The sequence below is a fragment of the Carassius auratus genome, chromosome 11 (genome assembly GCF_003368295.1).
Source record: "Carassius auratus strain Wakin chromosome 11, ASM336829v1, whole genome shotgun sequence".
In the NCBI taxonomy this organism is placed as follows: domain Eukaryota; kingdom Metazoa; phylum Chordata; class Actinopteri; order Cypriniformes; family Cyprinidae; genus Carassius; species Carassius auratus.
In genome coordinates, this window is record NC_039253.1 from 12796238 (window position 1) to 12822298 (window position 26061).

The 26061-nt window shown below is 36.6% G+C and overlaps 4 protein-coding genes across 43 annotated transcripts in view; all 4 read right to left on the reverse strand.

The window, feature by feature from the left end:
* cacna1ab (calcium channel, voltage-dependent, P/Q type, alpha 1A subunit, b) overlaps window positions 1–4518 on the reverse strand; it is a 123050-nt gene extending 118532 nt beyond the window's left edge. For 20 of the 37 annotated variants that reach the window (XM_026275450.1, XM_026275445.1, XM_026275444.1 and 17 more), the window contains exons 1-2: window positions 4203–4516; window positions 1522–1911 (exon numbers count right to left, since the gene is read on the reverse strand). In XM_026275450.1, coding sequence (XP_026131235.1) covers window positions 1522–1907 — 386 coding nt within the window. In that variant the 5' untranslated portion in view covers window positions 1908–1911; window positions 4203–4516. Of the gene's footprint in view, window positions 1–1521; window positions 1912–4202 lie in introns of all 37 variants that reach the window. The other 17 variants (XM_026275458.1, XM_026275465.1, XM_026275464.1 and 14 more) reach the window with 4 other exon arrangements.
* A 1128-nt stretch (window positions 4519–5646) lies between these two features.
* On the reverse strand, window positions 5647–7100 carry LOC113111053 (protein Asterix). The gene is made up of 4 exons (XM_026275467.1): window positions 6938–7100; window positions 6385–6490; window positions 6151–6248; window positions 5647–5990 (listed from the first exon to the last, which is right to left on the reverse strand). Exons 1-4 carry the CDS (start codon window positions 6985–6987, stop codon window positions 5924–5926), a joined length of 321 nt encoding a protein of 106 aa, XP_026131252.1. The 5' UTR covers window positions 6988–7100; the 3' UTR covers window positions 5647–5923.
* A 437-nt stretch (window positions 7101–7537) lies between these two features.
* Window positions 7538–11476, reverse strand: slc22a7a (solute carrier family 22 member 7a). 2 transcript variants are annotated; one of them, XM_026275471.1, is made up of 10 exons: window positions 10732–11476; window positions 10389–10492; window positions 9800–9954; window positions 9298–9466; window positions 9057–9180; window positions 8868–8977; window positions 8568–8782; window positions 8359–8467; window positions 8039–8245; window positions 7538–7818 (listed from the first exon to the last, which is right to left on the reverse strand). In XM_026275471.1, exons 1-10 carry the CDS (start codon window positions 11125–11127, stop codon window positions 7731–7733), a joined length of 1677 nt encoding a protein of 558 aa, XP_026131256.1. In that variant the 5' UTR covers window positions 11128–11476; the 3' UTR covers window positions 7538–7730. The 2 variants fall into 2 exon arrangements, with proteins under 2 accessions (XP_026131256.1, XP_026131257.1); XM_026275472.1 differs by lacking the exon at window positions 7538–7818 and having other exon boundaries at window positions 8079–8241.
* Window positions 11477–11815: 339 nt separating this feature from the next.
* Window positions 11816–26061, reverse strand: part of ttbk1a (tau tubulin kinase 1a) — a 32484-nt gene continuing 18238 nt past the window's right edge. For 2 of the 3 annotated variants that reach the window (XM_026275468.1, XM_026275469.1), the window contains exons 13-16: window positions 25839–26002; window positions 24502–25045; window positions 14029–15530; window positions 11816–13202 (exon numbers count right to left, since the gene is read on the reverse strand). In XM_026275468.1, coding sequence (XP_026131253.1) covers window positions 12761–13202; window positions 14029–15530; window positions 24502–25045; window positions 25839–26002 — 2652 coding nt within the window. In that variant the 3' untranslated portion in view covers window positions 11816–12760. The remainder of the gene's footprint in view (window positions 13203–14028; window positions 15531–24501; window positions 25046–25838; window positions 26003–26061) is intronic. The other variant, XM_026275470.1, reaches the window with a different exon arrangement.

Below are 26061 nucleotides of genomic sequence, written 5' to 3' on the forward strand. Positions count from 1 at the left end.
CAGACTCCCTGGGCTCATATTTAGTTACAGCTGATCGCTCCCAGACCAGAGACAAGAAAGGGAAAGAGAAAGAGAGAAGAGAGTGAGGGCAAATGAGTGAGTGGAATAAGGTGAGAGTGCATTTTCTGTCAGTAACCTGTTATCTCGCGTCTCCCCGCTGCTACGGCTGCCAGATTGAGTGGGTGAGCGATGAGAGTGGAAGCCTCCACACCCCTAAAGTGCAACAGAAATCGTGACTTGATTCCACTGCCACTCTACATTCACTGTTCACTTGGTCCCACCGTGACGCAAACACATAAAAACACACGCCATATTTTTCTACACACCAGAGACCTGAAACAGAGCGTATAAGTATTTGTAGTTGTTTCTGGGAAAGGAGGAGACAAATTTACCTAAATAGTTCCTAAATAGTTTTCCACCTTAACATTAGCACAAATACTACAAATAAGCCACTCCATTTTTATACTGTATATATTTAAATATAAAATTATGTTTATATCCTGACACAAACAGATATAAATAGTGTATTCACTATAGCTCAAATATAAAATGAAATATTATATAAAGTATAAAGTAAATATAAAGTAATAAACAGCTATTTTTTTCTAGTTACATAACGTGATTTTTGCTATTCTGTTTGGTGCTGCTAGATGCACAGAAATACACACATCATCTTGACGGGCTCCAATTATAAGCTAAAGTCAGCAGAGGATTTGACTGAGGCTGACAAATTTGTGAGGTGCATGTACCCTCTAATTACAAAACAAGAATATAAACAGGCTTTTTACGTCACTACAACAAAAACATCTTTGGCAAACACACCATCACCACCACTGTCCTTTTTGGCTTATTACGTTTCCATCTTGGTCTGAATTTGTTCTCTTTCCATTCCTGATTTCAAGCAATATATTTCACTAGAGCTCAAGGTGTTCACATTCACTTACTGCTTTCAGACACAACTGCACACACAGGGTCCAAGTGAAGCAGGGGTCATCACGGTGTCCTTCAGTGTGTCCATACCATACACACACTCTCCACAAACACACCAACATGACCTGCCCTTTATTCTCAGAGATATAATATGAGATGAATTATTTTGAGTGACAGTCTGCTCCCTGAAGGCTGTACAGAAGGCATGGAAACAAACTAGGTCTCAGAGGAATAGATTCAGAATCCAGATTTTGTACAAGCTTTCAACCACATTCCAAAAAAAAAAAAAAAAAAAACTCTACAAGATAAAAAAATATAATGAATGAGGTGGGTGTATTTCACAACCACCTTTATCAAAATGTAGAGCTTTGTTGACATTTCATAGGAAACAAGGTTATGCTGTTTATTATTTGAATTTTTAGGACTAGCACTGACATTAAACAACTTGGGCAAAATTACATTGAAAGTAAATGTCATCAAACAACTAAACATCACAAAACCTATGTGATTGGTGCTTTATGATGGAACTTTATTATAGTACATTTTAAACAAACAAACATTTAAAAAAGTAACCAATTATTTAATACTCACTCCCATTGTTTCCGTTGTGCCTGTGGAGTGCTCTGCAGTTTATGGGATTGGTGTGCCTTGATGACATCACGGTGGTCAACTAGGCCTCCTCTCCGTCTGATAGGAGGAACCAGAGAGTCACTGGGCATCAAAGAGTAAAGCGTCCCATCCGTCACTACGGTTTCCCCTCCATTGGTTTTGCTATAGTCAAACGAGTCAACTGGGCTTGCTTCATCATTCATGTCATACACAGTATGAAAGTAGGTGGGGTTGGCACAAACACTGCTTCCGCTGGTGGGAGGATGAGAGCGCAGTCTGTGGCCCTGAGGTTGCACTCTCCCTCCTTTCCGCAAGGGCGGCGCTCTCTCCATGATGACTGAGCTGTCTGCATACATGGGAGACAGCATGACTCTGTGGGGGCAGAAATGACGGAAGTGAACATATTTATATAAAAATTAAAAAATAAAAGAAATTAGGTCTTCTATATTTTTGTGATAAGTGATGTTGAATTATTTTTTTATATTATAATAATGTTATTTCTTTATATACATATATTTGTAGCATTATTGTTCTTCTTGTTTTTGTTGGTATTGCTATTATAATTTTTTTTAACTATATGTTTTTTTAATGGCACACGGATTCTGAGATGATAATGCTACAAACATATCAAGAGTAAATTGTTTGCAGCACTATGAACACCATTAGAACAATATTTTTCAATAAAGAAAGAAAAGTGATATAACTAAATAAATTGTCTTTATTAAGTTGTTCATAATACTATAAATCATCATCATAATCATAATAATAAAAGCTGACAGCAACAAAAAAAAAAAAAAAAAAAAAATAAGCAAAAGGAAGTGAAGGGGAAAATATGTGACGTGTAATCAAGTGGGAAAGGGAAGCATAGAGAAGAAAAACACCAAGGGAGGTTTAATTAACAAAGGCTGCATAATTGTTTCGAGAAAATTGCAATAGGCCAACGTCAGGTGAAAATAAATGATGCACTCTGGTACTACAATTTATGCTGACGGTGTTTGAAGAATTTGTCCGCTGTGACACAGGCAGAGGAATAAAGTAATTTAAAGTGACACATACACACTCAACAATTTCAAAAATAAACACACACATGCACAGACAAAATGCAGTGCTTTTTTTATTTTAGTTTATGCTATTCTTTGAGATGAGCCAGAAGAGCTCATAGCACTTCTACTGTTCTGTTTCTGAAAGCAAAGCATTGAAGATGTGGCAAATGCTATGGGGATCAAAAGTACAAAGAGTAGACAAAAGAAAAGACACAGATGGAGTAAAGCACAGGAAAAGATAAGCACAGTGGCCAAAAGGTGAATGGAATACATTCACACTACAGTCTATAGTTACTGTGGCTGTGCTCTTTGTTGACTGGCAGGTTTTGTGGTCAGGCTGTGATTAGGAGAGACACATCTAGTCTCAATGATCAGACACTAAAGATGGAACTAACTAAATCTTCCTCTTTATTTTTGGCCAATGGAAAGCAAAGCCATTACAATACGCATGCCAGTTCCTACAGGGAATATATTCAGTGAGGTGAAGGAGAAACACAAGACATCCTGAAATGCCTTCACACACTTTTAAGTCTCTTCTTGGAGCCTGGCAGCATTGTGACATTCATGTTTTTGTATTTTTAGTCAGGAACACATCTCATCCTTGTTTAAAGGGTTTGTCTGCTTCCTGGACAAGACAAAAGAAACCAGCTTTTCTTTGTTTGCTAAAATGACAACACCATAAATCTTGCTGTAATAGCAAGGTATAGCATAAGCTAGCCACAAAAGGTAGTAAGAACCAATTTTGGATGATTTCATATGCATCATTGTGTGTTACAGCAAGTGGCCATTTGTGTGGGTTGGATCTCCATTGCACCAGCCCACAGACAACCTCACCATTGTGTGGGTGTGGATGAATACATGCAATTAGGGAGACATTTAAAAAGTTCTCCAAAACCACAAAAACTTACCCATGGAAATAATGGCCATCACAATCCCTACTCAAAGATGTCAAGTATCAAACTCAGTTTTCTGAACTCAATGTTTATACTTCTCTCCGGTGTTAGGCATTTCACATGGCTGCATATTAAAATGAATTTTATAGTGAACTGAACTCAGAAACGAAATTCAGTCTCAGCCAATTCTGCTGCTGACATGTGTATTGTTATATAGGAAGGTAAAGGAAAATCTCTGAACACACTATAAAATGATTTGCTGCATTTAGTACCATTCAGAGCATAAATAATATGCTATCTGCTGAGTGAACACATTATGATAAATAGCTCTGGCTGTAAGCCATCGCACGGAGAACAGCAAAAGATGGGCAGAAGATCATCTAACAAATGCAAAAGTCTGTTAAACATAACCAATACCATTTTATAGTTAATATAACAGGTGGTTAAATCACATATTTACATGGTACTTCAAGGTACATTTTCATGTACCTAAAATAGATAGATAGATAGATAGATAGATAGATAGATAGATAGATAGATAGAGAGAGAGAGAGAGAGAGAGAGAGAGAGAGAGAGAGAGAGAGAGAGATTTTGTATTATAGAGCATAATATTATACAGACATCATATAGTTAAGGGGAAACATTAAAGAAAGGGAAAGAAATAAAGAAATAGCTACTAAGCAATTGCGAAGATAATAAAAAGACAAACATCTTCCACGACACTCACCAGAGAGGTTTGTGTTTTTTCTGAGAAGATCCTGGAATCTGAACGCGTCCGGATCACCTGTAGTTTATAACTGAGAAAACTACCAAAAAAACTCCACAAACTGAATGGTCCGAGGTCCGTTTTCTCAGAGCAGAAGGTCATATCCATCTTCAAGCGCGGAACATTCTGTCCCAAGTATTTTTGTTGAGCAAAACAGATAATTATGTATGTTTTCTCAGTGCAATCTTTTAATTCTCGTCAGATATGACAACCAAGGCTCTCGAGAAACGACTCACTATACGCGGCGCGAGACCCGCTTCCACTTGTGTACGAGGAGTCTCGCGCTGTGTGCGCGAACGGATACGTGACTGCACTAGTGTCGCGCAGATTAAAACTACGCGCTGTGACCGCTTCTGCACGGTGACTGAGAGACTGTATTGTTATTTGTATCTTATCTTCATTACTCAAGTTTGTTATGAGAGTATACACAATAATTAATAAAGGCAAATTTCTCTGATGAGACAGAGGGCTACGTAATGAAAATGTATTAACAAACCGTAATATTTCTTAGAGTAATTTATAACAAAATTATTGGATCGCTTTAACATTATATAGATTCGGAATTAGCCAATAACGTGATCATTATCACTGAATTGTCAAATGATGGTAAAATGCTGACTCCGTGTCTGACCCAGATTTGACCATCAATGACATTAAACATTCGTCATAATAAATGAAATTGGATGCACAATAATAAATTAATATTTCTTATACAGTTGTTTTTATGTAAAGGGTTTATTTACTATTTACTGTGGCTAAAAATTGGGCATCAGATAATAGGATAATGTTTGCCAATCAGAAAACACATGACTAGAGGAGAAGAATCATATAATAGGCCTAGATTATAAAATTGTATGCGATGTGATCAGACAAAATGTTACCACCTAGCGGTGTAGTATGTTATTATAGACAAATAAAAATATTCATTTACCGTCAAATATGGTTAAGTTTTTTTTTTCTTCTTTTTTTTGAAGAAACCACCCTAGTTTTATAAAACCAACAGTTAAAAAGGAGATATATATATATATATATATATGTGTGTGTGTGTGTGTGCACATTGCTCCTATTAATAAGAAATTGAATACTAATAATGAATAAAAATCTGCTCTAGAGTTACCAGTTGTTTCTTAAATCCTCCAGGCCTGTGCATGATTCCATCTTGGACACAGTGAGAGGAACAAGACTGGCATGTCTGTACAGTAATGTTTATCAATTTGCAGCAGTATCTCCTCAGAAAAATCTTTTAGAATAAAAGGCTTTTTTAAACTTCCATCTGAACATTTAGTCAGAAGAAGCAGCAGCATCAGAATAAATACATTAACATCAATCTCTAGTTTTGCACTTCAAAGTGTCCTAATTAGCACTAATTACTTGTGTATATATGAAAAATACAGCCACAAAGAAATGTTTGAAGCAGCGCACAAAATCGCTGATTTATTTCTCAAAATCATTCACAGCATATGAATATTTTAGTATAGCATGGTAACATACATAAAAACAACCGGTGAGCACAGGGAAAACTTGAAACGATCGTACAGGAGCTACATCAGTCAATTTGTCAGCCTCTGATTGGCCAGCTGGGCTGATGAGTGTACATCCCTGCGGTCCAGAAGGACTGTGGGTGGATCAGCTGGTTCTCATGCCATCCCTGCTGAGATGGCTTACTGGGTTTGGATTATTTGTTACCACGGTGGCGACATGGGCTGTGGGTTCTGCAGATAAGACATCACGACTGCCGATATGGACAGCCTGAAGGAATGAACGTATGTTTAATTTGGCAGTCGGGAAGCATTACATTTGAATGATTTCTTTAGGTAGATTAAAGTATTCTATAAAACATTCAATAATAATGGAATCATCCTATATTTGTATTCATTAGGAGAATAACAAATGAGCATAAGCAACTCACATGAAGCTGCTCATCATTTGTTTGGTGTCCTCTGAGCTTCGGGAATTGGCAAAACTGATGAACGAGCAATACACAGCAATCCATGCGCACCATTTAAGCTGCCAAAAACACAAATACACAACAATTTGAACATTAAATCATAGCTGAGCATCAATCTGCTCGTGTTTTAGTCATTAACAATGACAAGCATAAAGTAAACATCAATGTTTGCAGTAAAGATGAGGGTCGAGTCACCTTGAGCATCAGGCCACACATGCTGAAGATCATGCCGAGCAGATTCATGTAATCCGGTGTAGGATCTTCCAGCGTGGGGTTAGTCTCTGTGTTGGGAGGCTTGTAGCTGTAAAGCAAAAACACAGTGTGCCTTGAATATTAATGCTGTCAATACAAACATCACACAATTTCGTCAGAGAAAGCCATACACGTATATCTAGTTGAACAATAAATGACATACGTCAAACGTGCAAAAAACTGTGATCCAATACATGCAATTGTAACTTGTTAGATAGCTGGCTGACATTTATAAGCTAACATTTAATAAATGACTAGTAATTAATATTTATACATTTAGCACAGATCTTTAATTACATCGATGTCATCATTTAAAACACAGTAACGTTATTACGCAAAAACTATTTAATCTATTTAACTGTCTTCCATGTAAATCTGATTTAATCTCGTCTAATCATTAGCCGAACTGTTGCTAACGGTGATGCTAACGAAAGCCGATCAAAACTCTCATCTCAGTCATCTCTTAAATAGTCTCAAATACGGACAAACTACTCACCGAAAAATCTTATTCGGTCGTCTTGGATCTGCCATGTTGTTCACGGTCATATTCTAATAAAATCCTCATAAAATTCAAACTTAATTGTGAGTTTAGCAGCAGCACGTCAGCGGACAGCTGACCCGTGAGACTCTACCACGCCTCAGTCAGTCTGTTGTTTTCAAACTCAAAGCTGTATGTGATGCACTTGCGCCCCATGCCGCTGTGGAGTGTAATTGATAGATGATTGACAGACAAGAGACCTCGAATGCATAACTGTGGTGACAGTGTAATATTAGTATTTATTTGAGATAAAACAATTTACAGGCAAGTTATTATTAAAATGCAAATACTGTTAATCAAAACTGTTTTAACTGTTACCATTAAATCATCATTTTAAAACATCACTATAGTCACATACTGATAATGTGCTAATATCAAAACTCTAATTCTAAAATATAAAAGGGTGTAATACATACTGTTTGTATAGCATTCCATAGCATTTTTTCATCGCAAGAATAAATGCATAATGAACTAGAACATAAAACATTTGCACCATTATATTTTATTTTTTTAAAGCTACAGAAAAAAAAAAATACAACAACAATCTTTATAGACAGCTTTTTTTTATTATTCAGTGAGATTTGACTTTACTGGTGTTTTTAGTCTTGTGCAAGCTCATCCCCAGGAGCATCAAATATACATATATATATCTTGTGCACCATAAATGTCTTACAATTGATGTTATTTATTCACATCTGTCCATTAAGGCGTTGAACCATAAGGAATCATTGTTTTCTGACAGCATTTGTCTTCATGAATCCTTCTCTTGTAAATTCGGAGCTGCTGGATTCATCTCATTCAGTTCAACATCCCTCTCCGATTCCGTGGTCATTGTGTGCCTTTAATAATTAAATAAATAACTATGAGAAAATATACTGTATAGCATTTCACAATTAGATCCAGTGTTACGGTGAACTGGTAAAATGTATACCTTGAATGTAGTGTAAGTTGCTTAAAAATGTTATGTGGGATGGTTGTTTAAAGTCTCATAGGTGGAATAGTACTACACATTTAGTATGATTCAGCAGAAAGCTATTTTGGCATGCTTATATACTATACCTGCCCTCCTCTATATCCAGAATATTCTCTGGAAGCTGAACATTCGTGGTCTCAGGCAGAAGGAAGACCACACATCCACTGAGAACTGCAGTGGCAGCAAACACTAGGGAGGGTGCAAAGTGCCACATGTCCTCCAATAATATGACCATGGGAGCCAGCGAACCTCCAATACGTGCTATAAAAGAGGTGTAGCCCAAGCCACACTGCCTAGGAAAGATTCAGAGAAGCAGAGTAAGTTCTTTCATTTCAAAAAACAAAATGGAAAGTGGAAAATGTGTTTTGGTCTAAGAATAATTTTACATTAAAAATATAAACGTTACCGTAGTACAGTAGGGTACAGCTCAGATGTGTACAAGAAGGCAATGGTAAACGCTGCCTCAGAGAATCCCTTCCCAATAATTGCGATCCCTGTCCGCACCGCAGAAAACTCTGGATGAAACAGCACAACAAAACCAATACATTATTTCTTAAAGAATTAACATCCACTATAAAATCTGGTATAAAGAGGTGATAAAGAATGAAGGAGAACCTGTTGGGATTACACTGTTTAGTCCAATCAGAGCTCCAGTTATAATGAGAGACCACGCCTGGCCATTTCTGCGTCCAATCCAATCCAGAGTGAAGTAGGTCCCCACCTTAGCTGGGACTTCAATAACTCCATAGACAAACTGCGTGAGATAGATGTTCAGGCCAAACCCAGTGATGTTGAAGCTGATGCCATAGTAGGTAAAAGCAACTGCAAACCTGTAGATTTAAATAAATTCACATAATTTGACTATTGTTTCACATTGAAAAAAAAAAATATATATATATATTATTCCTCACATACCAGAAAATCCCTGATAAAAGCACAATCTTCCTCAGTTTCGGTGTCCTCACTAGATCAAGGTAGGAATGATTCTTGTTGGTGACCTCACTAATGGTGATTTTCTTCAAGGTCTTTTTAATCAAGAGGTAAAGGATGAGATCAAAACTGATTATCATAATAATAACTTAGAGGATAGCTGGATATGTTTACCTCAGTGTCTAGTTTATGAGTGTAACTGTGCTTTCCATTCATTTTAGCACACTGAATGAGATACTTCTGCGCCTCTTCCACCCTGCCATTGGCTAGCAGCCATCTTGCAGACTCAGGAATCCACCTTTTGAAATAAAACACACAGGAGAAAAATATGAATTTAGGCCTATCCATGAAGCACATTTAGAGGCCTAAAAATCCAGTGTTATTTTTTTTTTTACGGTGCAGTTCCACCACTTACCACCAGGCAATTATGCCCACAAGGCAAGGTGAAGTCACTGCCAGGATGAGGTGCCTCCAGTCCCTGATGAGATATGCCAGAAGAGCCAAAAGCATGTTCCCTACACTCCACCCGAGACTGATGATGGTACCTGTGAATGTGCGATGCTTAACGTCTGTCCACTCAACACCTGTAGAATGAGCAGAATTTATATAGGTATTATCAGCATGAACATAAACAGCAAAATGACATGACTGAGACTATGAAAAACAATAGTTATCATGTATTTTATTTTAAACATGTATGATATGTATGCTCAGCCTGTTTTTATTCTAGAATCTGATGTAAATTTTTTGGGAATAGATTTTTTTTTTTAATCAAATAGCCTACTTAGTGAGCTTCTTTTTAAGCATTTTCAAAAGCATTAAAATCACAATGAATCATTCACAAGAATATGAACAGGATCATCTCGGGTTTCATGTTGACTAGAGAGATTGAAAAGAAACAAGAAAGTGATAGATACACAGGGCAACTGTGGTGATAGACATCCCGGTCAGGGCCAGTCCACACAAGGTTCTTGCTATGGCGAACATCACATAAGATGTGGAAAAAGCTTCAACTATTCCAAAAATAGAACTGGCCACAAAGGAAACCTGAATCATCGGCTTACGGCCAAACCTGTGGAGTGATAGAAAAAAAGATATATATAACCACACTGGATATTCGCACATTAAAAATCACATGGGGAACTGTGGATACATTCTGTCATGCTTGTTATACAGATAGCCTGAGGTAAGCATTTTTGATGTGTGACGTTCCGTGACAAATAATGAGAAAACGAATATTTGAACGCTGTTGTGAAAGCAAAGAATGATTATAAATGTGTACAAGTCAGCTATGCAGAACAAATCAAGGGGAATGAATCGTTTTTCAACCTCAGTCATGTGAGTAGAGACACTTGATTGTTGAAAAGTAATATGACCGGCTTTTAGCCTAAGGAATCTCATATAAGCACCACTGGTGAAAGAAATGCTAGAAAATAAACAGTCCTAGGAAAAAAGCATGTAACAAATGGTTTTAGAACATAAGATTAATAGAAAACATTAACGTACTTATCTGCCAACTGGCCAAACATGACAGCGCCTAATGTCACTCCAATGAAGAAAAACGTGGCAAGGGCTTGGTTCAGCTTTTTGTTGTCACATACCAAATCCCACTTGAACAAGAGAGAGAAATCATACCTCAATATTCCAGCTTATATGCTTATAAAGGTTAACTAAACCAAGAGTAACATATTTGTTAGAGAATACACTGGTTAAATAAAGTCAATTTTTATGGTACCCTTTCAAAAGGGGGGAAAAGACAAAATCCTTCTAGCTTTTGAAGTAGATATAATAAGTAACTCAAAATATCATCAACATATTAAGTACAGGAAAGCATTTTGTTTATTTTTACCTCAGTTGCGGTTGTTGATGTGAACTGTGAACGGTCATATACCCATCCGTGCTGGCATGGCACCGACACATTTGATTGGTTTCCATACACTAGGGAGAGGTCAGCATTAGGGTCAAAGTTCAGGGGAAGGGGGTACATCTTGCAGGAGCTGTAGGACCCATCTGCGTTACGTGGGATGCCAAGTGCCAGGACCTCATCACTGTCCTTCTCTGTGCCAGCTGCGTACCGGTCGTCCAAGTGAGGCAGGGAGCAGTGGTGGGGTGGCACACCTGAGATGAAGTTGTGGAGCAGGAAGTGCAGAGGTAGGATGACGCGTGGGAGCCATAGGATGTATAGAACCAGAAACTGGAACTTGTTGAAGCCGCCAATTTCATGAAGGACGTCCTCAAACCTCATAGCTGAAAGTGAGATGAGCTACCAGATAGATTTGATTTTCTTCTTTGTTCCTAATGTATGTTCTACTCACCCATCAGAATAAAGATCTCCTTGATGAAATTTGCTCAGTTCTGGAGAAACACTTGGGTTGGTCTGTCATTTATGGTGAGCAGGGAATAGTCTGAGGAGATGTGAAATGCTGAATTGCTATATGTTATCATAATGCTCTTCCCAGTCATGCTTTTCAGGGTCTGTATGAGACACAAGAAGGTCTTTGTTTTGGTAAGCTCAAGAAAAAGAAGAGTCCCAGGCCTTAAAAGTTCACTATCGCTCACCTGACTAGCTGGAGAGAGGAAATAGAAAATACATGGGTTCCACAATGACCTTTTTTGGATTGAAAATAGCAAGTGAGATGTCTGTATTAAAGGAGAAAATACTTTTTTTTCTGTTGCAAGATTTGGTCAATTTAATTTAACTCTTGAATTTCAGATATTTATGAAAAATACCAACAGATATAAAAATGTAAATTTATAATTATGTTATTAATTTATAAAACAAAGCTCTGTGGGGGATTCAGATGTGATCTCAGTCACTGTCTGATTCAATCTGGTAAATAACATGAGCATGTTTGAATCTTTTTAGATGATCGATTAAAAAGAATCAGTTTGATATAAGCAGTTCAATGTGTAAATGTTTTCAAAGAATGAGAAGAATGTGAAATGTGTTGAAAAACAACAACAGACCACACTTAAGACTTAATCATTTTATGCTCCTTATTTCAACAAAAATCTTGATTAACATCTCACCATTGTAGAAAGAGCAAAAGAGGTGGGAATTGTTCATTTAGAAATAATCTGCATTGACAATTATCAATAATTGTGTGATTTCTGCCATGCTTAGAAAATGAGACAACTCGGTGTAGAACCCACAATATATTCCTTTAACAAAACTAAAACCCAAATACTTTACCATTTCCTTTGCCTGATAAAAATAAAGAGGTCTCTGCAAGAAATACTGAAAAGAATATGTACAGTACAAGCATACAGCAGTATCATCAAACACGTAACAAGCTAAAGACAAGGCATGCCCATCATCACAAGGTTTACAAAGAGGGCCGAGCTGCAGACCAGAGGAAATTTGTGCATTTGTCCATAGATATGTGGCAGATTTTACAACGTTATGTGTGTCTGGTGGTGTATAATAATTTGTGTTGGCTAAATACATTTAATATACTTTATGATTGTTTCCGATGTTAATAATTTGACATTTTCTCATTTTAGCATTATTCTGTGTCAAGGGCCAAAGCCAACTTGGCATCTAATTAATAATAAAGTACACCTTCAAAAACCATATATTAAATGAAATATGCACAACAGAACAACACATATACAGTATAGCACCGTGTAAGCTAAATGCAACATTTCCTCTATTATGTTCCAAGAAACTTCCATCAAAGTGAAAGCTCTACATCTTATAGTACAGCATACAATTATTTGGTGCAGAATCCAAAATTGAAACTAGCCATTCATTGATGAGGAAGAACATTAAATTAAATAAAAAGGTAAATTTTAGTCAATGGGGCAGATTACATTTTGAGGCAAGATGTTCAAGTAATTGAGAAGAAACAATCCCAGTAAACAGCAGTCACAGTGTCTTATCTGGCTGCAGGTGTGTTGTTGCTTGTGCTTTTCTCCCTTTTTAAGGAAACTGTGTTCTTCGAGTGAGCAGAAGCTTTGGTTCGATTCCTGACAGATGTGGTGGGTTGGTTTGGTGATGATTTGATGTCCTTTGCAGGACCACTGCAAGCAGTAGTCCTAGACTTCACTGGGAGCTCCACAGTGGCTCGGAGAGCAAATGGTTGCTTGTGGGATTCGGTAACTGCAGTTCGCAGGTGTAGCCTATGGGGTGAAGGACTAGCTATACGGGTTGAAGAGAAAGTGCAGTTTGCGGTGCTCAAGCTGCGACGGGATGATGCCGGAACACAGGAAAGTGGGATGCGATTGCTTCCACTTGAAATGGTTGAGCGGGACAGGGTTGATTTCGATCTTGTGTGAAATGCTGGAGCACTTGATCCTGACTGTGATGGTACTTTTGGGCTAAGGTGAAAAATTTGTAAAATAAAATTAGTCTATTTAATGTATAACCTTATCACTGAAGAAGATTAAGGACAAGCAATAATAAAATAATAATTATAATGCTAGATTAAACTCATTAAATTTCAAGAAAAAATTAAAATGTTGAGAATAAAATCATTAAATTTAGAGAATAAAGTCAATGTGTTTCATGAGAAAAAAGTGAAAATAAAAAGTTGAGAATAAACTTTTACTCAAAGTATGAGTTTATCCTCAAAATTTTATTTAAATTGTATGTTTTTATTTGGGGGGGTTAACACAATACTTTATTCTTGAAATTGAATGAATTTATTCTCAACATTTTATTTAAAGGGGTCCTATTTTGCTTTTTCAACTTTAGTTAGTCTCTAATGTGGCTGTTTGAGCATAAAAAAAGATCTGCAAAGTTACAAAGCTCAAAGTCCACTTCAAAAGGAGATATTTAATTGAACAGAAATCACTTTTAAAAACTACAACTCGTTGAACGACAATGCATATTTTCTGGGATTTGTGATATCACAAATATCAACGAATGGCATAAGACCTGGTTGAGCTGCACTAGAACAGGCAACGATAATAATGTGTTTTTCGAAGCCTGTTCTAGTACACCCCCAAAACAAAATCAAGACTTTGTAAAATAACATAATATGACCACTTTAAACTTTATCCCTCCAAAAACTGCATATAATGAATTTAATCTTTAGATGGTTTCATTTATTTATTTATTTTGCTTCTTCCTTACCTTAGGGTAAGCTGTACAAGTAATAAAATGTACAAGTAATAAAATTAACTTATATTAAACTAGACTTACCCATTGCTTGCCTTTTGTTCTGATTTTGGAGGCTCTGCTTCAGGCTGGACAACAGGAACTGCAACTACTAGTTTTGTTGAAGGCTTCCTTATTGGTGTGACTGGACGTGGGATCCTGCTGTGCCACTCAGTTCGGTACTTTTCCTCAGCCTCCTTCTTGAGCTTGTTGATGGGATCATCAGATTCAGGAATATCTTCCTCTGAGCCAGTAGTTGAAAGAGTCTCTGAAGGTCTCTTAGGCTCATCTCCAGAAGATAACGAGGATGAAGTCCTGGAATTTAATCTCATCCAGCGACCCTGTCGCTGTCTTTCCACAACTTGACGGGCCAGGTCTTGTTGCATGGCTCTTCTACGCAGTCGTTCTTTGGTGGACAGGGATTGTTCGGATCCTGGCTCTTCTTCCGGGACTAGGATTGGAATTCGACTTTTGCTCCTTGGCCGTGGATGTTTAGAAACACTCTCAAGTACTGTGTTCTCCTCTTGATGTTCCTCTTTTGGTTCCTTGTCCTGTTTGAGGTCAGTTGATGAATCTTGATGGATAGATTCCCTAGACTCTAAGGGTAGAGGAACCAAAAGATCGTCTTGTTTTTTAGTAATCTCGTTTGGCAAAGACCTATCCAGAACATTAGTTACCTGGGGTCCCTCTGTAAGAGTCTGAGAGGTGACTTCATACTGGACACATGTCACTTCTCCTGGCCCTTGAGAAAAGGAAGACTTATCCATCCCTTTAGCCTTTGATTTTCCTTCAACCTCCTCTAAAAGTTCATGAACCTGTGAACCACTGGAAGACATCACATTCAGATGGGTTGTCTCTGCAATGTGTACAAAAGTTCGCTCCACTTTGGAGACAGGGGGTGATGCAGTTGAGGCTGAGGCCACTTGAGTTGTTGAGATGGTTACCACTGGTTTAGATGTCTGTATGGATGGGTCAACAGCAGTTGCATCAGGTTGCCTTCCATCTGTAGGCCTCTCTGCCTGTTTTATGTCATCCTGGACCTGTGCCTGTAGTCGACCATCTTTATCCAACTGCTCATTTTGAGGGGCATCAGATACTTCCACACCCTGATCCATTTCAGTCCCATTTATAGCATGGGGAGACTTCTTCATGTCTCCTGGTGAAAACAAAACAAGGGTATTTGAGACATCCTCTTGGTCAGGATCTACATCAGCAACTGAACCAGGTTCTTTTGGCTCCTTGTGTGGATCATCGGCCACTAAGGTAGATGGAGCCCCATCTTGACTGCGTTCAGTGCTCTTTTCGCTCGCACCACTACTAGATTCACTCTTCGTGACGTCATCATCTTTGGGTCCTTCATGTTGTGTCTCAGGTGGTGTGGCCGTGAAGGCCCGTCGCTGGTGTAGGCTTCCTGTAAGCATGACAGTAAGGAAGTCGGCTCTCTTTGCATGCAGTTTAGGAAGGATATGGAACATTTCCTTCTCTGAGGATGGGGATTTAGTCCTGTAGTCAGTGGGTGACAATAAAGGCTCATTCAGGGTTGGGACCTAAAAGAGAACATACACATGCACAAGTTACAATGCTGTCATGTCATGTAATTGTAAGGCAATATAAAAAAAACTATGATACATTTTTATTCAGTGGGTTCATATCTTAATGCATATGAGAATATAATGTACTTCAGAATGGAGTTTCTATCCATTTCCAATAGAATCATTCCTATTCATGTCAACCACACAACACAACTGATTTTTTTTCTCTCAAAGACTTTAATTTTGTTTAAATTGTACACAAGCGTTTCAAGATTGTCTAGATTACATACATAAAAAGGCACAAAAATGTGTTAAAGAATTTTCCCTTTTACAGCAGCCAGTCATAATTAGCCTTTTCTTTTTCAAGTGTATCCCAACATACAGGTTTTCTAAACAATACATAGACTAAAACCAGCCAGATAACATGCTTTTATGTATTCAGGATTCTCTTTCTTGATATACACACATCCTGTAATAAAAAAAAAGTTTAAAATACATGCTTTACGTGGAAATATTACAAGCGTATTGTACAGTGATATTGTGATAGAAAAGATCATATGCTTATTGTACATCAATCTAACAGATCATAGCCCATTTATATTAGATAACAATACCAGACTGTCATTGTAAATGTGAATCTTGATCTTAAGTGACTTGCCTGGTTACATTAAAAAGTCAAATAAAACCTTCAGCAACTTATTTTTACACTTTGTTATTTAACAGCACACACTATTACCACTCTTACCGTTGACACATAGTTGTTTTTAATTGCAAATATATTGAATATATTAAATATCGACAACAGTCGGTGCTTGTATCAGCTCTTTTAGAGCTTATCTGTTGTTTTGTGTACATTGTTGCTTTTCAACAGGTACCAACATTATAGAGTTCATTGTAGTTCACGTGAAGCTTCTCACAGCTTATCAATCGAAGATTATGCTCCAAACGTCATTGATCCATCACATTCTCCATATGTTCTACATACATTGAATGACCCTGCAGTCAACATGTCAACAAATATAATACAACATGCAAATTACAGCTATGATACAGCATTTTACTTCATATAAAATGTGTTATTGTGACAAAGGCATTGTGTATAGGCATAAAGTAAAACTCATTAGACATAAGAGCAGTTCAGTTGGGTGTGACAGAATAAATTACTTTCTTTTTGGTATTTCAGAGCATCACATGCAGATGTTCAGGTAGAGATGAACTAAAAGGCCTTAGAAAATTGTGTAAACAGTGTACATAAACTAAAAAAAAAAAAAAACATGGGCCATGCTAACATTTTCTAATTGTATTTTGTAGATCTTGACAGCACAAAGATAGAAGGGAGACCTATGCTGCCCCTGTTTTTATGCTTCAATGCACATTTATTTGTCAATTAAATATTCTGGATATTTTCAATAAAATACATTGGTTTAAAAAAGACTTCAAGTTGCTCTGTTAATCACTTATTATGTAAATCAATGATCAACATACAATTCATGGAACATAAAGGCATAACATAAGCCATACTACATTTTCTTACATTTTCAGTTGCATGAACCAACTTCATTTGTTAGTCATGCAAAAAACAAGATTTTTAACATCGCAGTCTTTCCAGTACTTCCTGGTCAACAGACCTGGACAGTCTCAACAATATTGATTTTTCTTGCACCTTTAATTTCGGTGTCATTTCTGTTCAATTACTGCTAAAAACACTGATGTAAACCAGGCAAAAGCAGATGTGCAAAAGAAGTGCAAGAGTTAGCAGCCTGTTTGGGTATATAAACAGTACATTCATGTGAGAAGCCATGACTGTGACAGTACCAGAAACAAGTAATTTTTGAAATGTCATCATTTTATGCCTGTGTTTTCCCCCTTTCTAATGAGCAAAAACAGAAAAAGAAAAAAGAACCAGTTTTAGAAATTAGAGCCATTAAAAAATACTAGTTAAAGTAAATGTCTTTTAAAACAAATCATGACCATTTAATCTGCTTTCCTGAAAAGAGGCGAGAAAAAATAATCCATCCACCTTCACAACTCAGTCATGCTTCTTGTGTCATGAAGCAAGAGTTATTCTCCTTTCAAGCATAGGTTAAGCTAAAAAAAAAAAAAACCTTCATTCACCAATATCTATAACGTGAAGAATACTCAACGAAGGTGAATTTAATCACTAAATGTCTATGTCCTACTAATGTACATAATATATCTAGAATATGCCCTTATTTTAAAGAAGACAAAAGCATACCACCTCTCATACCTCTCAATTCAAAATCACTGTTCACATCTTATTGCAATCAATGGCATTTGTTTTTAATCGCCAAGGAAACTGATATGGCTCCAATTCGGTGTCTTTTTAAAGTGCATTAGTGAGAAACAGTACTCAAAAGACCCTACAGCAGTCCTGCAATCACACTTTTGCTACTCAGTAACATACAGTACTGTGCTAAAGTTTTAGATCTGATCTCATCATCATAAGTCTGTCTGGAATAACATGAAGAAACAGAACAAACTGAGACAGACTCAATCCAGAAGACCTGTGGCAACGTCTCCAAGATCCTTCAAGAAACTTACCAGCAAACCTACCTGAAAAACAATGCACAAGTGCACCTATAGGACAAAAGCTTTTTTTTTTTTTTTTACTCATAGTGTGGTCACACCAAATGTTGATTTAATTTAGTTATAATTAGAAATTAATTAATCAAATCTATTTAAGGCATTATTTTTGACAGCATCTTCACTTTACAGCATTTTTTACACAAGTGCCTAAAACTTTGCATAGTACTGTAGCTTTGCAGGTTTCTTTAAGTGTTTTGGAGACATTGCCACAGTTCTTCTGGATTGAGTCTGTCTCAGTTTGTTCTGTTTCTTCATGTTTTTCCAGAAACACTGGATGATTGTGAGATCAGATCTCTGTGTGGAGCACTGGCTGCTGTCAGACTCCTGATGCAAACAAAAATCTCACTGGATTATTACAATTAATGGCAAAAAATAATGTTTGGCAATGTAAACTGATATTTTCTACTGATACTCTACAGCAAAAGATAGAAATAACTGACTTAAAACCTTTTTTGTTGGTGAAAATACTAGTGGCCTTAGACTTAAGCACAGTACTGCATTTCACAAATTTCTGCATCCAACCCAAGACTAACTAGGAGGTATTCAATGAGATATAATGCTTACACGGTGCATTCAAACCTCTATGCACATAAATGTATGATTAAATAAGATATGGAAGCTTTTGCCTACACACCTTCCTAAACACAAAGGAATGGAAAATGCATTTTGTTGTTTTATTTGCTTGTGCATACTATCTGGCTATGATCATTTTAATCAGTGGCTGAGAAACCAAAATCCAGCGTGCTGAACTTTCATTTATGACTGCATCTAAACAGCTGACTCAATTATCTCAAATTTAGTTGGCAGGAGATAACCAGACTCCAGCATGCCACTCCATTGGTTATAAAAGTATAGACATATTATTCCCTTTTGCTCATACAGTATGTTTCCATTATACATTTAAAACACTTTCATTTAACTTGTATAACATCTCCTTTGTGAGGCAAAGCACCTTCAGAGCACAGAAAAAAATTGAAATATCTTTCTAAAATTGAAAGCCTGTTTACAGTATGCAAGGAACATTATGTACTATGAACGATGGCTCATAAAGTGTTTGACAGCCTTAATTATGATTAAATGAAACGATTAAATACAAAATGTAAAATACATAATGCAATGACAAACACCATCAAAAAAGTAAAAACAACTAACAAAAATCTTTTCATGTTTGTTTGTTTGTTTTTTGCATGGAAGACTTCAACTTCAGGCTAAAATAATGTGATCAGATATATTTCAGGGTGGCCACAACTGCAGAAATGCGACACACATGCAACTGATGTACACAAACACAACTGCAGATAATGAAAATAAAATTAGTCTGTGAATACCTTTGCGATTTTTAATCTACGAGTGGTTAAAATAACTAAAACATCTGTTCATGACAAGCCGAAAGTGCAAGATACATTGGTGGCCAAACTTATTAAAACATTAATATTTTCACCAGCTAAAAATGGTTTATGTCAGTTATTTCTATCTTTTGCTGTAGTGTGTCAGTAGAAAATATCAGTTTACATGTCCAAACATTCATTTTGTCATTGATTGTAATAATGCAGTGAGATTTTTGTTTGACAGCAGCCAGTGCTGCACACAGAGATCTGATCTGATCATGATCCAGTCTGTCTGGAATAACTTGAAGAAACAGAACAAACTGAGACAGACTCAATCCAGATGAACTGTGGCGAAGTCTCCAAGATGCTTCAAGAAATCATGAGATCAGATCTCTGTGTGCAGAACTGGCTGTTGTCAAACAAAAATCGCACTGGATTATTACAATTAATGGCAAAATGAATGTTTGGAAGTGTAAACTGATATTTTCTACTGACACACTACAGCAAAAGTAGAAATAACTGACTTAAAACCATTTTAGCTGGTGAAAATACTAGTGTTTCATAATGTTGACCACCACTATATAAAGAGCAGGTGAAAAAGCACTGCATTCTCTTTAAATTCCGTTCTTACAGCCCTCTACAGTTTATTGCATCAGAAAAGTTCCCAAAAATAATTCATCATCCTGTTAAGAAAAAAAGTCTTTCATATGGGCGTATGAGAAGAGACTACATCAGCTTTCCTCAGCTGTTCTTGTTCATTAGTTTGGCCAGCATCTGCTGTATCTGCAGTCGGGACACGCTGAGCATGGAGTGCCTGCTGCGTGGACTTCCGGGCGGCTGCAGAGGAGCGTGACGTCTTGAGCCCGATCGGATGTTACCGTGAGCCGGGCTGCTTTCAGCTGAGCGGCTGCGCTGGATGAAGGATCCTCCGGCGTGAGGGTACTGTTCGGTCTCCAACGTAGAAGACGAGAAAACATAGGAGGCGAGACGGCGTAGCTGATTGGAACGCGGGCCCGAGTGTGGCCTGTCGTCATCCAGCTGAAATAAAACAAGAGAAAAACATGTGTTGAAATTCACGAGCTGAGTGGAGGATGTGTATTTGTAACATTTAAGGCATCTCCCCAGTCGCATGCAGTGCGGAGAACGCCAGACACTCAGAGGAAAGAGAGGAACGGTCTCTCTTTACACAGACCTACAATGGGTTGCCTGGAAACAAGTCTTCACAAGAGACAAAGCTAAAGGGATAGCTATGTTTTTTTCTTTTTGGTTGAGCGGCCAACATTGAGAGCCTCTTTATTCCACAGAGGCTGTTCGTTTGATGCAGATCCACCTCTCAAAAATGTGCCATATATGTCCATGTACAAAAAATAAGACGAGAGATTCGAGACAAAAGTACTTTAACCATTTTGCTGATCGGAAAACCATCGTTGTGAATGCAGACAACTTTAGAAAAATGACTCGTCAGGCATACAAACACAGACACACATGGGTAAAAATGGATAAAATGATGACAAAACAGAAATCAAATCAGAAAAAACAATGAGCAAGTTCATCAGACAGGTACAAAAGGGACTAGCCTAAACTGTGCTTACCGCAAACACCTCTTTCACTCTTCTTTTGTGGCTCCAGCGACAGCCTTGGTATTTTCTCCGTGGGTGAAATCAACGCGTCATACGTGATTTTGAGCGAAAGGCCGAGCAAAAGACAGTGGGCATTTAAAAGGTGAAGACTGCTGGGAAAATGAGCATCCTCATCTGTTTTGATTTGAGGTTTCGGCTATCATTCAAAAGAGACAATCCAGCAATCCCAGTTCAGCTTGAAAAGGCTGTGACTGTGTTTACAGCGAAACAATATGAGGGACAAGTTTTTCCAAATATAATTTAGAAAAATGCCCCTGAAAACTATACTACACATCTTTGCGTTCTGCTGTATTTCCTATTGGCTAAATGAGAACAATTAAAACTGGCTAAGTTGAGCTAACTATGATGAGCAAAACTGTCATCTGGCTCACCCTAGTGGTGAAGTGCATCTGAAATCTTTTCACACATTCTGTTCGTTCTGGACTATGAGGGATGACAAACATTAAAATATGAAAATGAATCATTTTAATATGAATCTGTTTATATGTTAATATAAACCCCCCCCAAAAAAAAGACAGATCACAGTCAGAATATAAGAAATTTAGAAAAGCGTTCAGCAGTAGACCACTGATTTTTAACAATGCAGTCAATAACACAAAGACAGTACCGAGGTAAAATAAAAAAAATAAAAAATAATTAAAAAGATACATGTAACCCTCTGGTTTAGCCTAAGAGTGATAGTTGTGTTTCCTGTGAAAACTGTTGAAAACCAAATAGATATTTTATCCAGTTATTTATCTGGAAAAAAAGAAAAGAAATGTGAGCTATGTACACACTGCAGATACTATTAAATTAGATGTTTAACCTGTTCTGTTACTGGGTTTGGTTATATACAGGAGTGACAACTGAATTAAAATGATAAAATGTTAAAGGGACACAATAGTAAAAAAGAAAAAAAATCATACTAAGTATACTTCAAACCATTAACATATTTATTGACATTTCCCTTAAGACTTACTTAAACTTTTTTTAAAATATTTTTTTATTGCACAATGCACATTTCTTAATATCATGCCTAAAATGTGTTGTAGTGTAACTGGAAATAAGGACTGTATGATCTCTGTATTAATATCAGTGTTTAAATGCAAGATATTTAAAGTGTACCTGAAGTACTGTATGTATACTTGCAATAGTTCCACTTTAGCACAATCAAATATACTTCAGCATATTTTTAGTTGGACTCCAGCACTACTTCTGCAGAATTTAAATACATTACGTTCAAAATGAGTTGATCCAATTTAGCAGACTTTAAGTATACCAAGTACGATTTCAGGGTATTTTTATTAAGCGCATACATAGAGTATGTAAATGTATTTTTAGTATACTTGGCACAAAATAAATGTATTTCAAATACATCTAAGGTTTTTTTTTTTTTCACTTGGAGAGTTCACCCACAAATACAAATTGTGTCATTATTTACTCATCCTCCCGTCATTCTAAACTGTCAACCTAAACTGTTTGGTTACTTGCATTCATGTTTCACAAAGAAAGGTTGGCAATGACATGAGTGTGAGTAAATGATAACATAATTGTTATCTTATCATTATCATCATCAAACTATAATTTTTAAGGTGTGAGCAACTGAAATGTTATTACATTCATGTAGTGTGTGCAGAACTAAACTGAACAGCTAGATAATGCAAAGAAAATAACACGAACAATGGCCTCAGTGGACAATGGTTTCATAACAAATGGCATACGATTTGTTTTATAGCCATGCTTTGTCTACAGTTGCAAGATGTAAAAATATCCTTAGGGTAACATCCATATTTCAGGCTGTAGTAAGAATGACTCATTATTCTTTACATATGATAATGATAGTTTATTGAAATTCACTTGTACCTCGAACATCTTTGCAGTGTGTACACGACCTCAGAGCAGTTTAGTTACAGCTAAACTTCTGCCTTCAACCAATATTCAAAATACCAACCATGAACGAAGAAGAATCATTATATTGTACCAAATCATGTGAAAATCAAATGTTCGATGGTCAGAAAAGAAGAGATGAGGCATGAGTCTGTGTCAGACATAGTGAATTATAGAGCGAGTGACAGACGGAGAGAGAAGAAAGGGAAGAAGAGATAGGCACACACCCTGTAAATAGTGAAGTGAGACAACAGCACCGCCCCAACAGCACTGGCTTTGTAATGAATAAAAGCTTGTTTTAAGACAGATAAGCTATTTTAAAATTAAAAAAGAAAAGTGCTCTTAACATGTCTTCAGAACCAGTATTTCATGTTCAAGTGGGAAGTGAACAAATTTCTTTGTAAGGTAAACGAAATCCCTTATGTAGGTTATTCTAAACTAAAAAAGTCAGGCACCACACTTAAAGGAAAATGGAAAGTACTGCAAAGAGGATTTTAATGCTTTGTTATATATTAAAAAAAATGTAATACAAATACATACAGTATTTAAATCCTGTGTGTGTGTGTGTGTGTGTGTGTTTCTTAAAAAAGTATCTTATGCTCACAAAGGCTGCATTTATTTAGTCAAAAATAAATACATAAAAAAGTCATAATGTAAATTATTGTTTAAATTTAAAGTAAATGTTTCCTGTTTTATTAGATTTTAAACTGTGAAGGAAAATAAATTTAGCTGAATATTCAAAATATTCAATATCCAGTCTTCAATGTCACACAATCCTTCAGAAATAATTTTAATATGTGAAGTGCTGCTCTAAAAACATGTTGAAAACATTTATTCTGCTGTATATTTTATTGGAAACCATGACACAGTTTTTTCAAGGTTTTCTGATTAACAGAAAGCACAAAAGAACAGCATTTATTTGAAATGTTTTTTTTTTTTTTTATGTATTATTATAAATGTCTTTATTGTCACTTCTGGCCAATTTAACGTATCCTTGCTAAATAAAAGCATTAATTACTTTCAAAAAGATTTGAAAGTTAATGTATATTTAATTTTTTGTATTAAAGTTGTATTAAATTGTGTAAAATATTTTAATATTTTTTTAATAATATATTAATAGCATTTTGGAAATATATGTCAATGATATGCAAGCAGAGAATTAACAATCAATCAAGATGCCATGGAAAATAAAGAAATTACATTATTGTGTTCCTGCCATCTTTTATTTTAATTAATTTCCTTATTAGCCGATAAGATCCAGTTCTCTGCTGATAAGTGCTGGTTTGTGCACAATAAACATCCCTTTCCTGATCTAATTTTAAATATATGGTTTAGACTATTATTCTTCAACATGTCAAGTGCTCAAAAACATTGCATGCAAAGTATAAACCATGTTAAAAGTGTCTGTAAACAAAGCTCTTCTAACTGGACCTTATGATTTATTTACCACCATCAAATATTTTCAACCTCATTCACCTCAAACCAGCCAACACACTCCATCTTTAGCATAAGAATGTCAGTGCAGCTTAGTGAGGACTGTCTTACCTGTCTCTGAGGTCCGTTGGGATCTGACTCTCTCCACCGCGGCCGTCCGGAGGGCAGCGAGTGACAGGGCGACTGCACAGGGCTCTCCACAGATGTTGACTGGCCTTTCCCGCTCCTCCTGGATGCTTCCTCCTCAGTAAGAGGCAGCATGCCTCGTGTAGTGTGGTCGCCGTGTGACATCTTGGGTCTGACTGACGGATCTGTCCCTCTATGTCTCCGCCGCTCTTCTCCTTCCTCCAGTGGGCGTAATTCCTCCGGCTCCTCATCCGTGGTGCCAGAAGTGGTGGGCTCGGCCCCTGGAAGATGGTGGAAGTCTCTGAGCTCCATTTCTTTATCTATGATAACCCACTCTTTGCTGTCAAAGTCCTCTTCTTCTGCAAGTGGGACAGAGCGGATGAAGGCATTGCTGTGGGCTTCCTGGTCCACCGATGCAGATGCTTCATTACGACCACGGTCTCCGCGGCAGCCATCGACAGACAGCATCTGAGCAGGCTGGGAGGAGTAAACGTGCCGAGAAGGAGAACCCAGGATGTCCATTCGAGAGCTGAGAAAGGAATAAATTCCACATTTTTAATGTTAAATCATACAAAGAACAGTACAATATTCAGTACAAGAGTATGAATGGACACTGTGACCAAAATATTATATAATAATAAATTACATGACTTCAAAGGTCAACATTGTATATATTTACGTAATTTCATTGGATTACATACACTACTGTTTAAAAGTCTGATGTGAGTAAAATTTTTTAAATAAGTTGCATTTATTTGATCAAAAACAGTAATAATGAGAAATATTGTTATAATTTTAAATAACTTTTTTCTATTGTAATATAGTATAGATTCATATATTAAATTAATTGTATTATATTATTATTTTGAAATGAAATTTATTTCTGAGATGTGAAGCAGAATTTTTATTAAACCAGTCTTCATTGTCATACCATCCCTCAGAAATCATAATTATATGCAGAATTATTGCTTAAGAAACATTTCTTCTTATTATTATTAAGGATGAAAATCGTTGTCATGCCTTTTATTTTTGTGGAAACTATGGTAAAGAAAAATTGTTTTTATAAAAAGTACAAAATAACAGCTCTTGTTTGAAATATAAGTATTCTGTAACATTATAAATGCCTTTACTGTCACTTTTAAATAATTTGATCCATCCTTCCTGAATAAATGTATTATTTATTTAAAAATAAATAAATAATTATAAATCATCCCAAAATTTCAAACATTAATGTGAATACTCATGTTGCAATCCCTTTATTTAAATAACGCAGTTAATTAAAACTATTATGAATATCAAAACAAAATAAATGTACGCCTCACCGCTGTCCATAACCGTCCCGTCCATCAGCGGCCGACATGCGATCAGATTCAGGGCTGTTGAGCCGTCGGTACCTGAGCGAGTGCACCTGCACACCTGGAGAGTCCAAACCTCTTTGAGGCGACACAGGACACACACCCCGGCTACCATCTTCTTCTTGACCTCCCTGCAACATTAAAATCAAAAAGATTTAAGGGAAATTGATTTATAAAATGGATTATTATG